General features: G+C 47.7%; 1 protein-coding gene across 1 annotated transcript in view; it reads right to left on the reverse strand.

Annotated features, from left to right (window-relative positions):
* Positions 1-18,432, reverse strand: part of LOC134303423 (astrotactin-2-like) — a 311,971-nt gene that overhangs the window by 16,779 nt on the left and 276,760 nt on the right. Inside the window, exon 20 of the mRNA XM_062988832.1 lies at positions 6,957-7,098. Within this exon, the coding sequence (XP_062844902.1) occupies positions 6,957-7,098 (142 nt within the window). The remainder of the gene's footprint in view (positions 1-6,956; positions 7,099-18,432) is intronic.

The raw sequence follows: 18,432 nt of genomic DNA on the forward strand, positions 1-18,432 counted from the left end.
CACCCCTAGCACAGCTGGAGATTCGAACCCTGGAAAGTTCATGCCTGAAAATGTAAGAAGTTCGTCACGTTCTCCCAGTGTCCATATGAGTTTAGTTACGTCCATTTCCCGAAACGTGCTCTAAATATTCCGTGGGTGTGAGTAGATCAGTGTGCACTGCTGCCCTGACCAGGGTTTGCTGGATGTTCTGGAGATCTCCAGAGCAGGACCGTCCAGGTTGGGGTCAGTTCAGGTCTGGAGCTCAGGCATCACACGGCACCTCATAACTCATGGCACACAGCGCCGCTCGTGCCGGCGTTATCAGGTTCTGCGATGCCAGCGAGTCGGGTTTATCTGGTTCAGCCCTCGACCCGGGGTCGTGTTTATTCCTGTGAGATCCTGAGAGTCCTGACCGTGTCTGCATCGCTGTAGGTTCTTCTGAAGAACCTACGGGGGTGATACGATGGCCAGAAAAGAGGCCACAGACTGACAGATGTTCTGTTAAATGTGCTTTAAAGGATTAAATCTATGAGCATGTTCGTAAAATGGCGCTAATAACAAAAAGCCTGTCACTTTGTGAGGTCTATCGGTATGGTAGGTGCTGTCCACAATACAATACGAATCACAAAGTCAAAAAGAAAAGAGGTCAGTTCAGGTCAGGGATACATACAATCATATCAAAGCTCATCTCAACTCAACTCTGTGTTCAAGAATAAGAAAAGGAATATGAAACTACAACCACACTGACTAGGTCAGGTCGCCACTGTCTGTTCATTGTCTGTTTTACCACCGCTTTATCTTGGTCAGAAAGGTGATTGAAAGAGGTCAGGTCAGGTCAGGGAGACATACAGTCATATCAAAGCTCATCTCATCTCATCTCATCTCGTCTCGTCTTTGTTAAAGAATGGAAAAGGAATATAAAACTACAACCACACGGACTAGGTCAGGTCGCCACTGAAAACAAAGTGAACCAGAACGTTCATTCATTCATTGTGTGTTTTACCACTGCTTTATCCTGGTCAGGGTTGCGGTGCATTCAATTTATTTGGTGAAAGGACAGATCGCTCAATTCAGCTCTTAGCTGCATGTCTTTAGACATAGATACAGGGAGAACATGCAAACCTCAGACTGAAAGGAGCCCAGCTGCACATTTGAACCCAGGGAGTCGAACCCAAACTCTTCCACAGGTCAGTCACTGACCGAAGACCCTGATCACGTTCCTGGATTCACTAAATTTAAAGACATAAAGAAAGAAAACTGACGGTCCACTGAGCCCCTGTGGAGGCCCCGTCGTCCAGTCAGGGGCCCGAGACCCAAACACACGATCTATCGGGTTTGAGGATTAATCAGGACGCCGTAAATCACGCACGCAACACACTCACGGCCGTCGGACACGCTGTTCTACGGGGCCTCGCTCGTAAAAACCCGAAGGTGATAAAAACCTACAGCGGTGGAGATCAGAGACGGGAATAAAACCGAAAACCTCACAGCAGTTTGGAAACGCTGGGAAAAGTACAGCGTGTTCCCCACCGTCCGTTTGCTCGATTTTCGGAAATGCGGGTGGGGGGGGTGGGTACTGGACGGTCAGGGGCGACATCGTATAGGGTCAAACCGTTCGTACGCCTTGCCGTCCAGAAGCTTTTTTATGACTTACAGATGCTACATTACGAGCTGTCGTACATCTCTTTTAAAATACTCGAACATTGATGGTCTAGCTTTGATATTTCCAAAAGGAAGCTCCAAAATATGATATACACTATATGGACAAAAGTATTGGGACACCCCTTTAATTCATGTGTTTGTGTTTCCGGCACGGTGGCTCGGTGAGTAGCACTGTTGCCGCACAGGAAGAAAGTCCTGGGTTCGATCCCCAGGCGGGGCGGTCCGGGTCCTTTCTCCGGGAGCTCCGGTTTCCTCCCACAGTCCAAAAACATGCAGTCAAGTTATTTGGAGACGCTGAATTGCCCTATAGGTGAGTGTGTGTGTGTGTGTCTACCTGGCGATAGACTGGCGCCCCGTCCAGGGTGTTACTGTGTGCCTTGCACCCATTGAAAAGCTGGGATAGGCTCCAGCATCCCCCCCCCCGCGACCCTGATTGGATAAGCGGTTAAGACAGTGAGTGAGTGAGTGTTTGTGTTTCAGCCACAAAAGTCGCTAACAGGTGCAATAAATCCGTCATATAAAGGACTTCACACGCTTCCAACTTTGCAGCAGCAGTTTAGGGAAGGACCTTTCCTGTTCCAGCATGACTGTACCCCTGAAAAGCTCCACTCAGCAGCTTTGGAATGAACCGGAACGTCAACTGAGGCTTTCTGATCAACATCAGCGCCCAGCCATGCAAACGCTGTATGTTTTTGACTAAACGGGCACAAATTCCCACAGACACACATTTAAAGTATTATGAGAAGCCTTCTCAGAAGAGGGGCTGTTGTTCTAGCTGATGAGTTGGTCCTTGAATTACGTCAGTACTTGGCAATAGACAACTATTCCATGTACAGTATAAGGCCAAAATTATTCAGACACCCCTGTCTATGTTTCAGCCACAACAGTTGCTAACAGGTGAAATAAATCAGTCATATAAAGGAAATCACATGCTTCCAACTTTGTAGCAGCAGTTTAGGGAAGGACCTTTCCTGTTCCAGCATGACTGTTCCCCTGTGCACAAAGCAAGTTCTATAAAGACATAATAAAAAGCTCCACTCAACAGCTTTGGAATGAACCGGAACATCAACTGAGACGTCATCTTTTGACTAAATGGGCACAAACTCCCACAGACATGCAGACATTTATACACAAGTCTTGTGAGAAGCCTTCTCAGAAGAGCGGCTGTTGTTCTAGCTGAAAAGATGACTTGGCAATAGACAACTATTCCATGGGTTTGACTGAAAACCTAGTGAGCTGCCTTGCTGCCTTATACCCACCTGATCAGCTGCCTCAGTAGAAAGGATTCTAATAAGACATGGAGCTCGTCAGGCATACTTATACAGTGATTAGCAGTTTTAGCTTACTAAGCTAACACAGTTAGCCTTAGGCCGTTCAAACCGAAGGGCTGAGACGGCACAACCCGCTAGCACGCCAGCTAACGTCTCCTTCCAGGTACCGAAAACGCTTAAACTGCCCCTGACGAGCCTGACTGTACAAATAAACGACACTTGCGCACCTTTATACAGATTAGACATCAACGAGAATGTATTTACATTAGAAAAGAAGAACTCAGTTGGTTGCTCCATATTTCATTCGTCCGCCATGTTTGTAGTTCTTTGTGAGAAAAGTCGTGCCGCACCGAATGCTGGGATCGCACCGCTTCAGCGCCGAAGCGTCGGACGCTCCCTCGTCATTCAGTCAGATCATCACTCAGAATTAAGGCGCCTCAGTAGGAGCATTTTAAGGAATCTAAGAATTTAGACACGCCCTCTTCTCGGGAGTGTAGGATGACCTAAAGTGCGTCTGTGTAGAGAGATCACCAGGTTTTCGGACAAACCCCATGTACACTATATGGCCAAAATTACACCTGACCTAGAGCTTGGCGCTAAAACATATTACATCGGCGGCTCTTTTAAGAAGGCTTCTCACAAGAGTTTTAAGTACGTCTGTGGGAATTTGTGCCCGTTCAGTCAAAATATGACAGCAGAAAGCCTTAGTCGACATTCCGGTTCATTCCAAAGCTGTTAAGTGGAGCTTTTCTTTTTTTTATTTAATAATTTTCCCCACTTTTTCCCCCCAATTTTCTCCCCTAATCTAGTCTTGTCCGATTACCCTGATTGCGTCCTCTATACTGATTGGACCCTTCACCACTGACTGACGTACAGCACGTACAGACTGCATTTTTCACCTGCACGAGTCGAGTTCATACACTGACGGGCACTGTGTACGGAGGGCCACACCCCCATCAGCATTATTCCTCAGCCCTGTGCAGGCGCCATCAGTCAGCCAGCAGGGGCCGCAGTCGCACCAGTTATGAGGACCTATGATCCGACTTTCTAACCCTCTAACCCTGAACAACAGCCAATCGTTGTTCATGCTGCCGCCCAGCCCAGTCGACAAGGCAGAGCTGAGATTCGATACGATGTATTCGAGACCCCAACTCTGGTGCTCTAGCGTACTTTACCGCTGCGCCACCTGAGCGGCCAAGTGGAGCTTCTCTTTATGTCTTTATAGAGATTGCTTTGTGCACAGGGGTACAGTCATGCTAGAACAGGAAAAGCCCTTCCCTAAACTGTTGCTGCAAAGTCAGAAGCATATGGTTTCCCTTATATGATTGATTTATTACACCTGTGCGAATGTTCTGACTGAAACACATGAATTGAAAGGTTAGAAAGGGCGTCCCAATACTTCTGACCATAGACTGTACTGTATAAGGGATGTGTACAGCACAGCGGTGCAGCAGGTGGATTTGGGATGGATCCGTATCGCAGTTCCGAGTCAGAGGCCGACCTCTCTTGCACTGTCGACCCCAGAGACTCTCACTCACCGGGGCATCTGTGTCTCCGTCGCCCTGGACGAAAACCCATCTCCGCTCCGATCCGCCTAATCCGGCGTGTCCGCGTTATTCCCCGTCACGGACAGCGCCGCCGCCGAGGCCAGAGTGTGTTCGCGTTAATAACATCCAGCTGCACCCCTCCTCCGCGCTGACGGAGCACGAGGGGGGAAGAACGGACCCTTTTCTAAACAAATAACACGGCTGCCATGAGCGAGAACGCTCCAAACAGGATGTGGTCGTCACACGCACCGGGGCAAATATTTTGTCGACTCACACTTGCTCGGGACGTGCGGACGCAGACATAATACGACGGGCACGACTTTGCGATGCTGTTTTTGTTGTGAAGCCTTTTTTCAGCGCTGTTTGGTGCCGTCGCCTTGGCGATGCCCGCCGGGCGTCAATAAATGTCGTGTAAATAAATACGCGACAATCACGCAGAGTTCAGGCCGGTTTAGTCGAGAGTGTGTGCACTCGGAGCAGAACGTTCTTGTGGCACCGACTCTGTGATCTCACGCCCTCGTGGTAGGAAGCGTGGTGAGCGCCGAGAACTGATCGCCTTCTGAAGTTCTCACAAACAAGAGCAGTTCTGTGGGGGTTCGTACCAACTCGGATTTAAAAGTTGTCTGTTCCACTTAGGGCTGGGCGATTTTGCAAAAAAAATATTTTTTTGTTCTTGTATAATGCAATTAAAATAAGACTCAAATTTCTTTTTTTGTATTATAATTAAAGGCTGCAGAAGTGCAAAAATAGTAACAGCACCACCTATAATTATCCTTTTAAGGGACTCAAACTTTATAACAATTTACTTTTATTTTAAATAATGTTCAACAGAACCTCCTTACATTAGGAAAAAAACTACAAAAAGCTGTCATTTTAGTCCCATAAAACTTTCAAACTGTATTAACCACTATTATGTGTCGTAGAATGATTCGATTCTATTGAACGGCCCTTTAAGCCAAAATAAAGGAACCTATTCGCGCATTTGGGAGTCGTTACATACATACGGCTCTTTAAAAGGAACCGAGACAAAAGATCCGACTCCCTATCGCAGAATTCACTGCAGCAGTTTCCCAGACGCGATTTTTTTACTCAGTAACGGATGTGATTTAAAATGTAGCGAATTACAATTCTTAGTACAAAACTTACTTAAGTAAAAGTAAAATTACAGGCTGTCAAATCTACTTTAAAAAGTACAAGTACACAAAAAAACGACTCAATTACAGTAGCGCGAGTAAATGTAATTCGTTACTTTCCAGCCAATCCTGATCGCGCTCATCGGCTCCGTATTTTGATTCAGTTCAGCGGTGTTTGATTCAGTGAATCTTAATTAAACTCTTCTGTTTGTGTCTCGTTTTGCCGATCGTGTTTGCGCTCCTTATTACTGAATCGAACCGTTACCGTGTATAATCCTTGTTGTCTTCCGTTTACTGTTTTGGTTTTCGCTGGTTTTGGACTCTACCTGATTTTGTACACTGTTTTCGCCCTTTTTATATTAAACTTTCCCTGATTTATATTCCGCGGGCGTCTGGTCAGTTTCTGCTTCGTGACATGCTGGTATTTTAATTAAAATATAAAGTATGTAAACAATCGCGATTGTCACATTCTAACATCGGGTGAAAACGTTCATGCGAATTAACCGAATTAGTCGTGAAAATCGCCCAGCCCTAATTCCACTGTACGTGAAGCAGGTTTGGATTCAGAGGGACGACAGTCCTGCCCTCTCTCACCCAATTCATGGCTAGACCCGACCCCGTCGTGCCACCAGAGCGGGGACCTGTTGCGTCTGAAGGGCTCTAAGGGTAACGCCCAGGTGGCGTGGCAGGATATTCCCCTAGCACACCAGCACTAAGATTCTGAACTCCTCGGTTCGGATCTCGGCTCTGCTTCCGGCCGGCTGGGTGCCCTCTAGAGGGCATGATTGGCAGTCCCAGCAGCAGATAAAACTGCCCTTTTTTTCGGCTGCTCCTGAATTTAGGGGTCTGCATACCAGACTTGGCTCAGTATTGATGCAACCCTCCTATTTCTATCCAGGTTTGGGACCTGCACTGAGAGCGCACGGACAAGCGCACCTCCCAACGACTGGGCTGTTTCGGCCACCGTCCCTCAGACCCTCAGAGATACCTGCTGATATCAAACCCTGCTGAGATTCGAACCCTGGATCCCTGGATAAACCACAGTGATAAAAACACACAAGCCCAACAGTGATGAGATCCTGAGCTGTAAAGTTCGAATCCCAGCTCTGCTATCAACCAGCTGGGCGCCTACACAGACACACGGTTGGCTGTGTGTCTGTAGGGGGAGGGACGATGGCTAAAACAGGGATTCTTGCTTCTGGGGGCAATTATGACCTCAGCTGACCGGTTAAGTTTCTATGTGAGACCCTGGCCTTCGCAGGTGAAAAGTAGCGGTTGCACACGTGTCGAAGGGAGTGCGCGACAGCCTCAGCCCTCCTAAATCAAAGGTGGGGATGGTGAGGATGGTGGCAGTGGACTCTTACTTGTACAGGCTGTCTGATTCCAGGCACTTGAAGATGAGGGAGTAGATGACGGAGTGAGGACGTTCCCCGACCCTCCTTCCTGGCACCACGCAGGTAGAACCCAGTCCCGAAAACAGGTCGTCCACTAAACTCAACACCTCTCCTAAAAAAAGAGAGAAGAGAAATAGATGAGAGATGCAGAAAGACGTGAGAGACGTGAGAGGTGCGAGGATAATCGTACCGTTACTAACTGAGCTTTGGAAATGCGTGGCAGCCGGTGTCACTGGAAACATTGTAGAGGTGGATTGAAGAACAGGTTCCAGTAAACAACAGCAAACATGGCACAACAAGATTTTAGGGTTTTAATAAAGGACACTGATCCAGAAACGCATCTCAAAAGCCACCATGAACTACATGAAATACACTTCTCAAAGGCTACACAAGCAGTTTGCACTGGTATGTCAGCAGTTGAAGTACTGAAATTGTAATTGGAAGGTCGTTGGGTCAAGTCCCACTGTCAAGTTGCCCACTGTTGGACTCTTGAGCAAGGACCCATAACCTTCAAATGCTTGGATTATATTCATTTACTGGTGGCTGGTCTTACTCAGTGACACAGAGATAGCAACTTGACATTGGTGGGGCTTGAACCAATGACGTTCTGATCACTGCCTGATTTTCTCCAATCTGATTGAACTCATTCGGATTACAGATGAAGACTGAAGGTGTTTACATGTTCATACTACTCAACAATCTGACCAACCACGCCCACGTGTCGAGTACCGCTTAATCTTCACGTTACCATGACAACCAGCATCACTTGAGTCCAGTCAGAGTTTTGCGACTGGGATTGTAATGGCCACGCCTTCAAGCGTAGTGAATGAAGTGGGATTATTAGACAGTAAGTAGAGTGCTGGGGTCGACTCTCAGCTCTGCCATCCGACTGGGCTGGGCGCCTACATGAACAACGATTGGCTGTTGTTCGTACAGGGCGGGAGCCGGACAGGGATTCTCTGCTGTCTGGTTGATGGTATAATACGCTGATCAGGGTGTGGCTCTCCGTACACAAAGCTGATCTGTATATAAACTCACCTCGTGCAGGTGAAATGATGCAGTCAGTCTCGCTCTCCTCAATCAGGGCGGGGATCGGCATCAGTAGAGAAGAAGCGCAATGCAATCGGGTCATTGGATACCCTAAAAGTGTAAAAGCTGAGAAGGGAGCTGGGAGGAGGTGGAAGGTTGCCCCACATGGAGCTGACTCGACTAATTGCACGTGTACACAAACGTACCGCACGTTTATTTATCCGAGCTGACACAGTACATCGCTGTATCTCGTAAACAGAAGCCGACCACACCACGCCCCCTTTAACCGGAAAAACACCCGTCAGCACCAACCAGAGGGTAAAAATAACCCGTGCCAGGATGCGCATCAATACAGAAAGAACCGAATCGGTGAGTGATTTAGCCGCTTTCCCAGAGTTCCGTGTGTATTTAAAAAACCTCCACACACACATGCCGACGCCTCAGGAGCTCCAAATCCGAGATCTCCTTTCTTACCGCTCCCCCAAACCGTCGGTGTGTTCCTCAGGGGCCGCCGCGTTTTACAGCCTGGACGTGAATTAAACAGAAAACAATGAAAAGACGTTTCCACTTCAGACCGCAAACACAGTCACGCTGAATCATCCAAACGATGGAGCGCCTCGGGTCCGTGTGCAGCTTCCGCCCCTCCGCCAAATCCAAACATCTCACGTTCTATACCATCCGACATTTCAGCCGCACTCAGCGTGAAGCCACGAGTGAAAACAAAGTGCGGTGGATTTTCTCCGATTCCATATGTTAGATTCTAGTGAATGTTCATATATTTATTTATTTATTGCTTCTTTTTTCTTTTTAAAAGCTTGATTCAGTGGTAGGTCAGACGCTCCAGAACAGTTCAAGGAACCGATTTGTTTTTACGGAGCCTCACTGTTGACATAAATAAAAATAATATACATCCATGACATAGTAAGGTGAGGGAACGAGATAATAAAGTTGTGGCCACATGGAGGAATGTAAAAACACACTAGCCCACCAGTGCTGAGATCTCCAGCTCTCAGGTTTGAACCGACACAGTTCTAACACAGAAACAAGAATTTGTGACGTTCGGCACCGACGCTGGAAAATGAGGCCTGACTCGCAATTATAAATAAACAAACAGGTTGTAATCTTGTGAAAATCTATAATCCACTTTTATGATGAGACGTGTACAGAGTCACCAGATGAAATAATGTAAATTTCTGTATGTATATTATCACCTCACCCCAAATAAACATGGAATAAAGATCTTAAAGATTAGGATCTGTGATGAAGAATGGGATAAACCGCCTAAATCCAGGCGTTTCTGAAAGATACTTGCAATAAAAGGTCTTAAAACTTTTGTAAATAAAACAAGTGTGGATTTTATGTATTAAAAAATCAAATCCGCACCACGATATAGTGCTTAAAAAAGTGCGTACCACAGGAGACCCTTGATAGATGCCACATCGTCTCAGCAGAAAGAAAAACAACCAAAAAAAAAGTGGTGGAGCTTTTGATGCAGTCCAGACCGGCTGCTCTTCAGTCTACGCCGCTGCATAAACAGCGTTACCGTTCTAGCATCCGTGTGGCCTTGGCCTGAAGAGCCATGAGAGAATTTATGGAACACGTCTACCGTTCCGTCTCATTTGTTTGTTTTTTTTGCACCCGCGTTCCCAGGAGCGGCAGGACCGAGGGGGCGCCTGGTTCACGTTAGGGCTTTATCGCTGGGTGAAAGTGTTGGGAGTTTACAGAGCCTTTCAGACGGCGGCACGGCCATCTAAGAAAACCAAACCGAACGCGAGCAATCAGAGAAAATCAACCCCCCGGGTCGTGCTTGTTTTGTTTTCTCCGAGGATCTCTGCACTTCTTTTTCCCGCTGCGATTAGCACTGACGGGAGGGGAGTGAGCGGGGCGGGGGGGAGCGAGAAGCGCTTCGGGTTGCGCTGAATGCGATACGACGCTGGCACAAGCATGCCAGGAATGCCGCCGGCCAGCCAGATAGAGGCAGCTTCCTGGCGGCCCCGAGCAGAAAGGGGCCGCGGCGGAGGGAAGGGAGAATGTAACAGCGGGACGCAGAATTCAGCGCAGAGTTTTACATTTCTGGATGCGGTCTGGACGGAGAGGAAATCTCCGAATGTTTTGATAATCAGAATAAATCACGCAGGCCGTCCGTGACAGGGAAGCCGGGAAGGCAGGGAGGCCCGTCCCGTCTGTGGGGTCTTTTTAAGGGGGATTATCGCCTCATACAGAGGTGGTAAAGAGCAAAGAGGGATGAAAAGGTCTCGATGAACCTCGAATATTTCAGCAGCCACGCACCATCTGCACTAAACTGCTGAAGTGATCGGCCTCCGAAAGCCAAACCGTTACGTTCTGCAAGAATGAACCTGTTCTGTTTTTTATTTGGATTTTACGAGAAGCAAAAAGCTGCAATAAAACGGAACAATATCAAAAATATTTCTTATACAGGGAAGTTTACGAGCTCGGCGCAATTACTGCGCACAATGTGAACGGATTTACATTTTATTATTCTGGATTTTTACTCCTTTATTTACTAATGTAATCAGGTTCAATTCCCGAATCTGCCGCCAGATCTGATCAAAGAGAGCCAGTTCACCATACGCCTCCTCCGAAACTTGCCAGTTTGGCTTTCCCACACAAAGCGTGCATCTGACCGCTTCTTTTCACCTACCAGGGGCGGGGTTTCAGAATGCAGAGAGCCATGCACTTCCACAAGGATAACAAAGAACCTTGTTTCAGGCATTGCCCTCCCCCTACAGGCACACAGCCAATCGTGTTTCTGTGTAGGCTCCCGCTGGCTGATAGCAGAGCTGAGATTCAAACTCATGAGCTCTGAGTCAACCTTAAAACCTTCTGATTTAAAAGAAATAGGCCAAAATTGAACCATAATGCTGCAAAAGGTAAATGAATCGCTACCCTTGACATCTCAGAGCTGTGACTACCAACAACGTACCTGCAATCTGGGCAGTTGTAGTCTAGTGGTTGAGATACTGGACGAGTAATTGAAAGGTCACCAGTTAAAGCCCCACCGCTGCCAGGTTGCCACTGTTGGGCCCTTAAGCAAGGCCCTTAATCCTTAATTGCTTAGACAGTGTACTATCACAGTACTGTTAGTCGCTTTGGATATAACATACAGCCATACAGCCAACAAACAACTAGTCCAGGACCTTACAGCTGAGCGACAGCTGCTCATAGAGTAAAAAACTTGTACAACATGGACTCTGTGTGTGAGAATTGAACTCACAACCTTCAGACACACCTCCGACTGCTACGAAATCGAGCTGTTTGAATAGAACCAGGAAACTGCACGAAATAACTCAATGAGCTGAATGAAGCCGAGCCTCTCCGGGTCTGTAGACGGTGACGCATCAGCGTTCGCTCGAGCTCAGGAATTCAGAGGGAAAATGAAACCCACACACTCTGAATTTCACCACCACGCTTCTCATTGTCGTACGGCATTGTTACTGAACCTGTGGCATGCCAAAAATATGCACGTACCCTTCTCACGACCTTCGGCATCTCCAGAAAGTCTGAGGATTAACGTCTGATTCTATTACTGGAACGTGTGATCTGGAAATCGGAAAGATTCACACCAGCTGAATGAAGCAATTCACATTCCAGAGATGTAGAAATATTTTAGTTTGGGGGAACTGGCACCTGTACCGCGAGGAGAGGCCGTTTAAGGTCAGTAAATTATTTTATATGTATGATAGGGCGATCCTGGATTCTCTTGCATCTTCTGCGTCTGTCTGGGTTCCCTCCAGGTACTCCAGTTCCTCCCAAATACAAGCAGAACGTAAACTGGTTGCTCTAAATTCCCACTAGGTGGGTGCACACGGGCGCCTACAAGGATGATGATTGGCTCATCCAAGTATGGGATTCTTTATAACTGCTGCTATTCTGACCTCTGCTGGCTGATCGATGGCGCTGCACAGAGACAGGGGATAATGGAGATCGGTGCGCGACTCCGTGCGCGATACGGGTCTCCATATGGAGGTATACATCAGTAGAGATGATTCTCTTCTTCTGCTGGCCCTGGACCTCCAAGATTCCTCAGAGCATTGGTCTTCATTCTCAGAACAAAGCGGCAGTTTGCGCCGAGGCTCAGGACTTCAGCAGCACCTTAGAGTTCTTACACGCTGACCGAAGGCGTCTGTAAAAGTCTGCGAGATCCGCGGGGCCTGGTACCTCTCAGCCAGGCCTGTCAACATCCACGACGTGCATTGTGCAGCTGGCGGAGATTAGCGGAGTAATTCTTTTCACCAGAAAGGCATATCGCGTGATCCGGAGTTAGCGCTGCAATCAAAACCTCATGGCAAATGAGAGGTGAAGCGTAAGCACTGGAGGAACGAATCAAGGGTCGCATTATGGGAGTTAGGAGAAGGTAAACTCTTAAAAACGGGACGATTTCCACCAGGATCTGGTTTACTGGGAAACGGATATGTCTCGTGAGCACTGTCAAAGGAAAGGTCAAGGGTAAACAGTAGCCATGTGCTGGCTGGACGTCACATTTCAACATCATGTTGGAGTTGAACCACATATGGAGCTACACCGATCAGCCATAACATTAAAACCACCTCCTTGTTTCTACACTCACTGTCCATTTTATCAGCTCCACTTACCATATAGAAGCACTTTGTAGTTCTACAATTACTGACTGTAGTCCATCTGTTTCTCTACATACCTTTCAATGGTCAGGACCCCCACAGGACCCCCACAGAGCAGGTATTATTTAGGTGGTGGATGATTCTCAGCACTGCAGTGACACTGACATGGTGGTGGTGTGTTAGTGTGTGTTGTGCTGGTATGAGTGGATCAGACACAGCAGCGCGGCTGGAGTTTTTAAACACCGTGTCCACTCACTGTCCACTCTATTAGACACTCCTACCTAGTCGGTCCACCTTGTAGATGTAAAGTCAGAGACGATCGCTCATCTATTGCTGCTGTTTGAGTCGGTCATCTTCTAGACCTTCATCAGTGGGCACAGGATGCTGCCCACGGGGCGCTGTTGGCTGGATATTTTTGGTTGGTGGACTATTCTCAGTCCAGCAGTGACAATGAGGTGTTTAAAAACTCCACTCATACCAGCACAACACACACTAACACACCACCACCATGTCAGTGTCACTGCAGTGCCGAGAATGATCCACCACCTAAATAATACCTGCTCCGTGGTGGTCCTGTGGGGGTTCTGACCATTGAAGAACAGGGTGAAAGCAGGTTAAAAAGGCATGTAGAGAAACAGATGGACTACAGTCAGTAATTGTAGAACTACAAAGTGCTTCTATATGGTAAGTGGAGCTGATAAAATGAACAGTGAGTGTAGAAACATGGAGGTGGTTTTAATGTTATTGCTGATCTGCCCCCCAACAAGAAAAGTTCGGACACCCCTGACATATACGGTTCTAACAAAGTAGGATCCACGACGCCTTCCGGCCAAAAATCTGAATGAACGAGCGTCTCGCTCGGTCTGAACGTGAATCCTTCATCTATTCCCCCCAAACAAAACACAGGCTGACAAAACACAGGAAATTTACTCTAAATCACAGCGCGCTCGCACTTTCTCCCACTTTCTGCACATTTACTTTGGACGGCCGAGCGCCGCGCTCGATCTCTCTGAACGCGCCAGGACTTCTGGCAGCTTTATTCTCTTTTTTATTGATTTCTCTGTTCAGAAATGCACAGTTATGCTACTAAAAAACACCAACCGGCGTTTGTCTTCATGCCAGCATTATTAGGAATGCGTTCTTAACTGGCGTGCCATAAAGAAGCAAAAACAGTCGTCTTAATATTTACGGTCTTTAAAAACCAGGCTGAAAATTCCACACCGATATCAGACGAGTTTTATAGCTCATTTCTCTCCAGGTGAGCTATAAAAAATATGTTTATACCAAGCAGAGAAGTCAAAACCTTCAAAACCATTCAAAAATAAAAGCACAACACGTTTCCACCACAGAGCAGGTATTATTTAGGTGGTGGATCATTCTCAGCACTGCAAGAGTTTTTAAACACCTCACTGTCACTGCTGGACTGAGAACAGTCCACCAACCAAAAACATCCAGCCAACAGTACCCCCTGGGCAGCGTCCTGTGACCACTGATGAAGGTCTAGAAGATGACCAACTCAAACAGCAGCAATAGATGAGCGATCGTCTCTGACTTTACATCTACAAGGTGGACCAGCTAGATAGGAGTGTCTAATAGAGTGGACAGTGAGTGGACACGGTGTTTAAAAACTCCAACAGCGCTGCTGTGTCTGATCCACTCATACCAGCACAACACACACTAACACACCACCACCATGTCAGTGTCACTGCAGTGCTGAGAATGATCCACCACCTAAATAATACCTGCTCTGTGGTCGTCCTGTGGGGGTCCTGACCATTGAAGAACAGGCTACAACAGTGTGTAAAGAAACAGATGGACTACAGTCAGTAGTTGTAGAACTACAAAGTGCTTCTGTATGGTAAGTGGACAGTGAGTGTAGAAACAAGGAGGTGGTTTTAATGTTATGGCTGTGGTCACGGTCAACTGCATTTAAGAGACGTTTGGTAAAGCCCTCTGGCTTGGTAACACTAACACCATCCATACTGTAAAATATGGTGGTGGTAGCAGTCATATAAAGCTGCCTATCCTATGCATCAAAAAATTGCAGTCTGGTCAGGATCAAACATATCCAGAGTGATTGGTGACTAACGAAAGAATACAGAAGTTGTACCTTGATCAGTAGTTCTTGATTTTAACCCTGGTAAACAAGAACCAGAGCCGGTATCGGTCAGTATCGGTCAGTTTCCAAGCTAAACGAGTGTGAGACCGCCGTGATTGTGAGCACCGTTCACACAGAACCATCTGCTACAGTGATCTGGACCTCCACGAATCCTCCGACCCCTTTGCTCGATGGCTGCGGGACGATAGAAGTGCTGGTTTGGGACCTGCGTTCGAAGCTTTGATTGAGAAGGAAGCACGTGTTGCGTAAACATCTGGACTTGACATTACTGTACAAAAGGTCACAACCTGAGTGCTTCTAGAAACTTGCTACACAACAAATAGATAGTGAGCTGCCGTGCTGCCTACTGCCTACCTGATCAGCTGCCTACCTGACAGCGAATATGCCAATTACGTCACCGCTGTTCAAAATGGCGGACTAAGGTGGCACAACCCGCTAGCACGCCAGCTAACGTCTCCCTCCGTGTGCTGAAATGCTGGGATTGCCTTCAGTGCTGAGGAGGCGTCGGACGCTCCCTTGTCATTCGTCATAAAGGATCTAAGAATTTAGACACGCCCTCTTCTCAGCAAGTTGCCGTATGTACATTTCCAACCCATCTTCTAAAAGTATTGAGACGCCCCTCTTAATTTCATATCATATGCTTCCAACAGTTTAGGGAAGGCCGGTCCTCACCTCTGGTCACCGGTCACGTCCGAGCTGGTAATCCAGGTTCCTCCAACCTGGGGGCGTGGTGCCCTAAGGCTGGACTGCCGCCCTATCCGGACGGTCTCCCTTATGCCCAGTGTTACCAGATGGTACAAGAACCCCTGCGACCCTTAAAAAAATTGATGTATGTTCATCTTTGTGTCTCTGTAAATAAGGCTAGTTTGACCTACTCCCAATAAAACTACATGGAACACTGGTCTTTTCAAGAAAAGCTCCAGCGTCCTGCACAGAGCCCTGACCTCAACCCTACTCAGCAGCTCTGGAATGAACCGGAACATCAACTGAGGAATCTGGATCAAGATCTAATGAGAGATCCAACAAGCTAATCCACCGATGCTGAGATCTCAGGGTCTCGAGGTTGAACGTCGGCTGTGCTGTCGACCCGACCGGGTGTCCAGCAGAAAAGTGGAAAATGCAAATAAATAAATAAAAGAATTTGTATCAGGCCTTGAGATCTTGATTTGCAATTTTTTTGTCTCCAGGATCTAGAGAGTCTAAAGGATCGGAAGGACCTAGAGGATCTGGATGACATGAAAGATCTGGACGATGCACCTCAATCTGCATACCATTTAAATTCACTGCACTTAACAAACACTTGCATCCTAAGCAACTTATAATTAAGCCTTTTTTCAGGGCCCTACCTTTCTGTGGTGAGTTTGCATGTTCTCCCTGTGACCATGTGGGTTTCCTCCTGTGTGTGTGCGCCGTGTGATGGTCTGGCGACCTGCCCAGGGTGTTTTCTGGCTTTCACTCAATGAATCAGACCCACCGCGACCCTGACCAGGATAAATCAGAGAATCCCTGAAACCATTTAGTCACAAGCTGCCTGAAAACCTTCACCTTGTACCTAATGGCTGGTGTGTTGTGCTCCTGCGCGGGGGGGGGGGGGGGGGGGGGGTTGGTCGGTCAGGACGCTCCTGAGTGCGTGCGGCCCCCCCGGTCAGCGTGTCGGGTTGGTCGAGGTCGGCTCTGACTCATTTTTGGCGGTGGATGTGGGTATGTGAGGTCACTCTGCTCCCCTGCTTGGTTGTTCAAAGGTCAAATCAGGCAAAACCATGACGTAACCGACAACTCTCTCACTCTCTCTCACACACACTCTCTCTCTCACACACACTCTCTCTCTCACACACACTCTCTCTCTTCTCCTGATTCTGCAGGTCTGGATTTATTTATAGCTGAGGTTTAGTCTTAGACGCTTCTTCTCATTTTTGGATTCGGACAGTTTCAACCCCGTCACCCATCGCTAACGTGCATAGAATCGAGGAGGCCTTACTGGTCATCATCAGTGCCCAGTACCCAGTAAAGTACACTGTGTGGCCAAAAGTACGGGCGTGTCTGCCACACCTCCCAACAGACGTATAAAATCATTTATTCATTCATTCACTGTCTGTTTAAGCACCGCTTTATCCTGGTCAGTGGGTGCAGTTCACTGGGCAGAAGATAGGAAACAACCTCGACAGGTCGCCAGTTTATCACCGGAAACCGAAGCACCTGGAGGAAACCAACGTGGAGAACATGCAAACTCCACACAGAGAGGACCCGGACAACCCCGCCTGGGAATCGAACCCAGGACCTTCTTGCTGTGAGGCGACAGTGCTACCCACTGTATAAATTCTCACTCACTCACTTTCTTAACCGGGGGGTGCTGGAGCCTATACCAGCTTTTCAATGGGCGCAGGGCGCAAGGCACACAGTAACACCCTGGACGGGGCGCCAGTCCATCGTAGGGCACACACACACACACACACACACACACACACACACACACATACACACATTCACCTATAGGGCAATTCAGTGTCTCCAATTAACCTGACTGCTTGTTCTTTGACTGTGGGAGGAAACCGGAGCTCCCGGAGGAAACCCACGCAGACACGGGGAGAACATGCAAACTCCACACAGAGAGGACTCGGACCGCTCCAGCTGGGAATCGAACCCAGGACCCTCTTGCTGTGAAGCGACAGAGCTACCCACTGTATAAAATCCACAACATAAAAATGAATGATATGCTTCTAACAGTTTAGGGAAGTCCCTTCACGTTCCGGCATGATTTTCTTGAGTTGAATTGGAACGCTGACTGTGAGCTAGACCAAAGACCAAAGATTTACATGTGTGGCTTTTATCCAAAGTGACCTACAGTTCTGACTACACAGGATTTAAGCAATTGAGGGTTAAGGGCCTTGCTCAGGGGCTCAACAGTGGAAACTTGGGGTGGGGCGTGAACCGGCAACCTTCTGATTACTAGTCCAATACTATGGACAGCTTATGTTTAGGAGATAAATTTGGACAGCTTATGTTGATGTCATTGATAATTGAAATTAAATTAAAAAATAAAGGAGCTAAAAGGTTAAACGTTAGCCATCATCATTAGATTTAGCGTTCACGTTTATCGTGTTAGCCTCTCTCGGGCTAAATGTCACACAGCAGTGATGTCACGGCGGTTGAGTCCAGTTTGGCGTACGCCGGGGTCAGCGGGTTTTCGACTGCAGCCCATAAGCTAATTAACTCATACGGCATCTGAATTTACGAAGGGCGCAGACGGGCGGACCTTTGCCGCGTCGCTCGTATTCACCCGTGCTAAATCACTCCCACTCGAATCCCGAATCCCGCCCGACGCGTCTCCGGTCTTTCAATCCGTGCGGCGGCCGGTCTCATTTCCGACGGAGACGGGGATGACGTCGTGAGCGCGGCGCCGGGATGCTAATTAGGTCAGCGTGTAATGAGCACATTTAGCAGCGTGACATACGCCGTGATTAGCATAAACTGAATTATCATCCTTGATTAAAATGATGATGCGCTCGTCTGGATACGAGGACGTTAATAATATAGTGATTGTACGTTCTGCTTCCTCTCCAGCTAATAAATCACACCCCACACTGCCAAAAGTATTCGGACGCCTGAACCTGAGGGTGGTTTCATTTCAGGATCAAGATTTCGGAGTGTGTCTGTGGGGATAGCATTCCAACCCCGGAGCTTTGTAGCTATAAAAGGTTTA

This window comes from Trichomycterus rosablanca, chromosome 26, assembly GCF_030014385.1.
Source record: "Trichomycterus rosablanca isolate fTriRos1 chromosome 26, fTriRos1.hap1, whole genome shotgun sequence".
NCBI classification, from domain to species: Eukaryota; Metazoa; Chordata; class Actinopteri; order Siluriformes; family Trichomycteridae; genus Trichomycterus; species Trichomycterus rosablanca.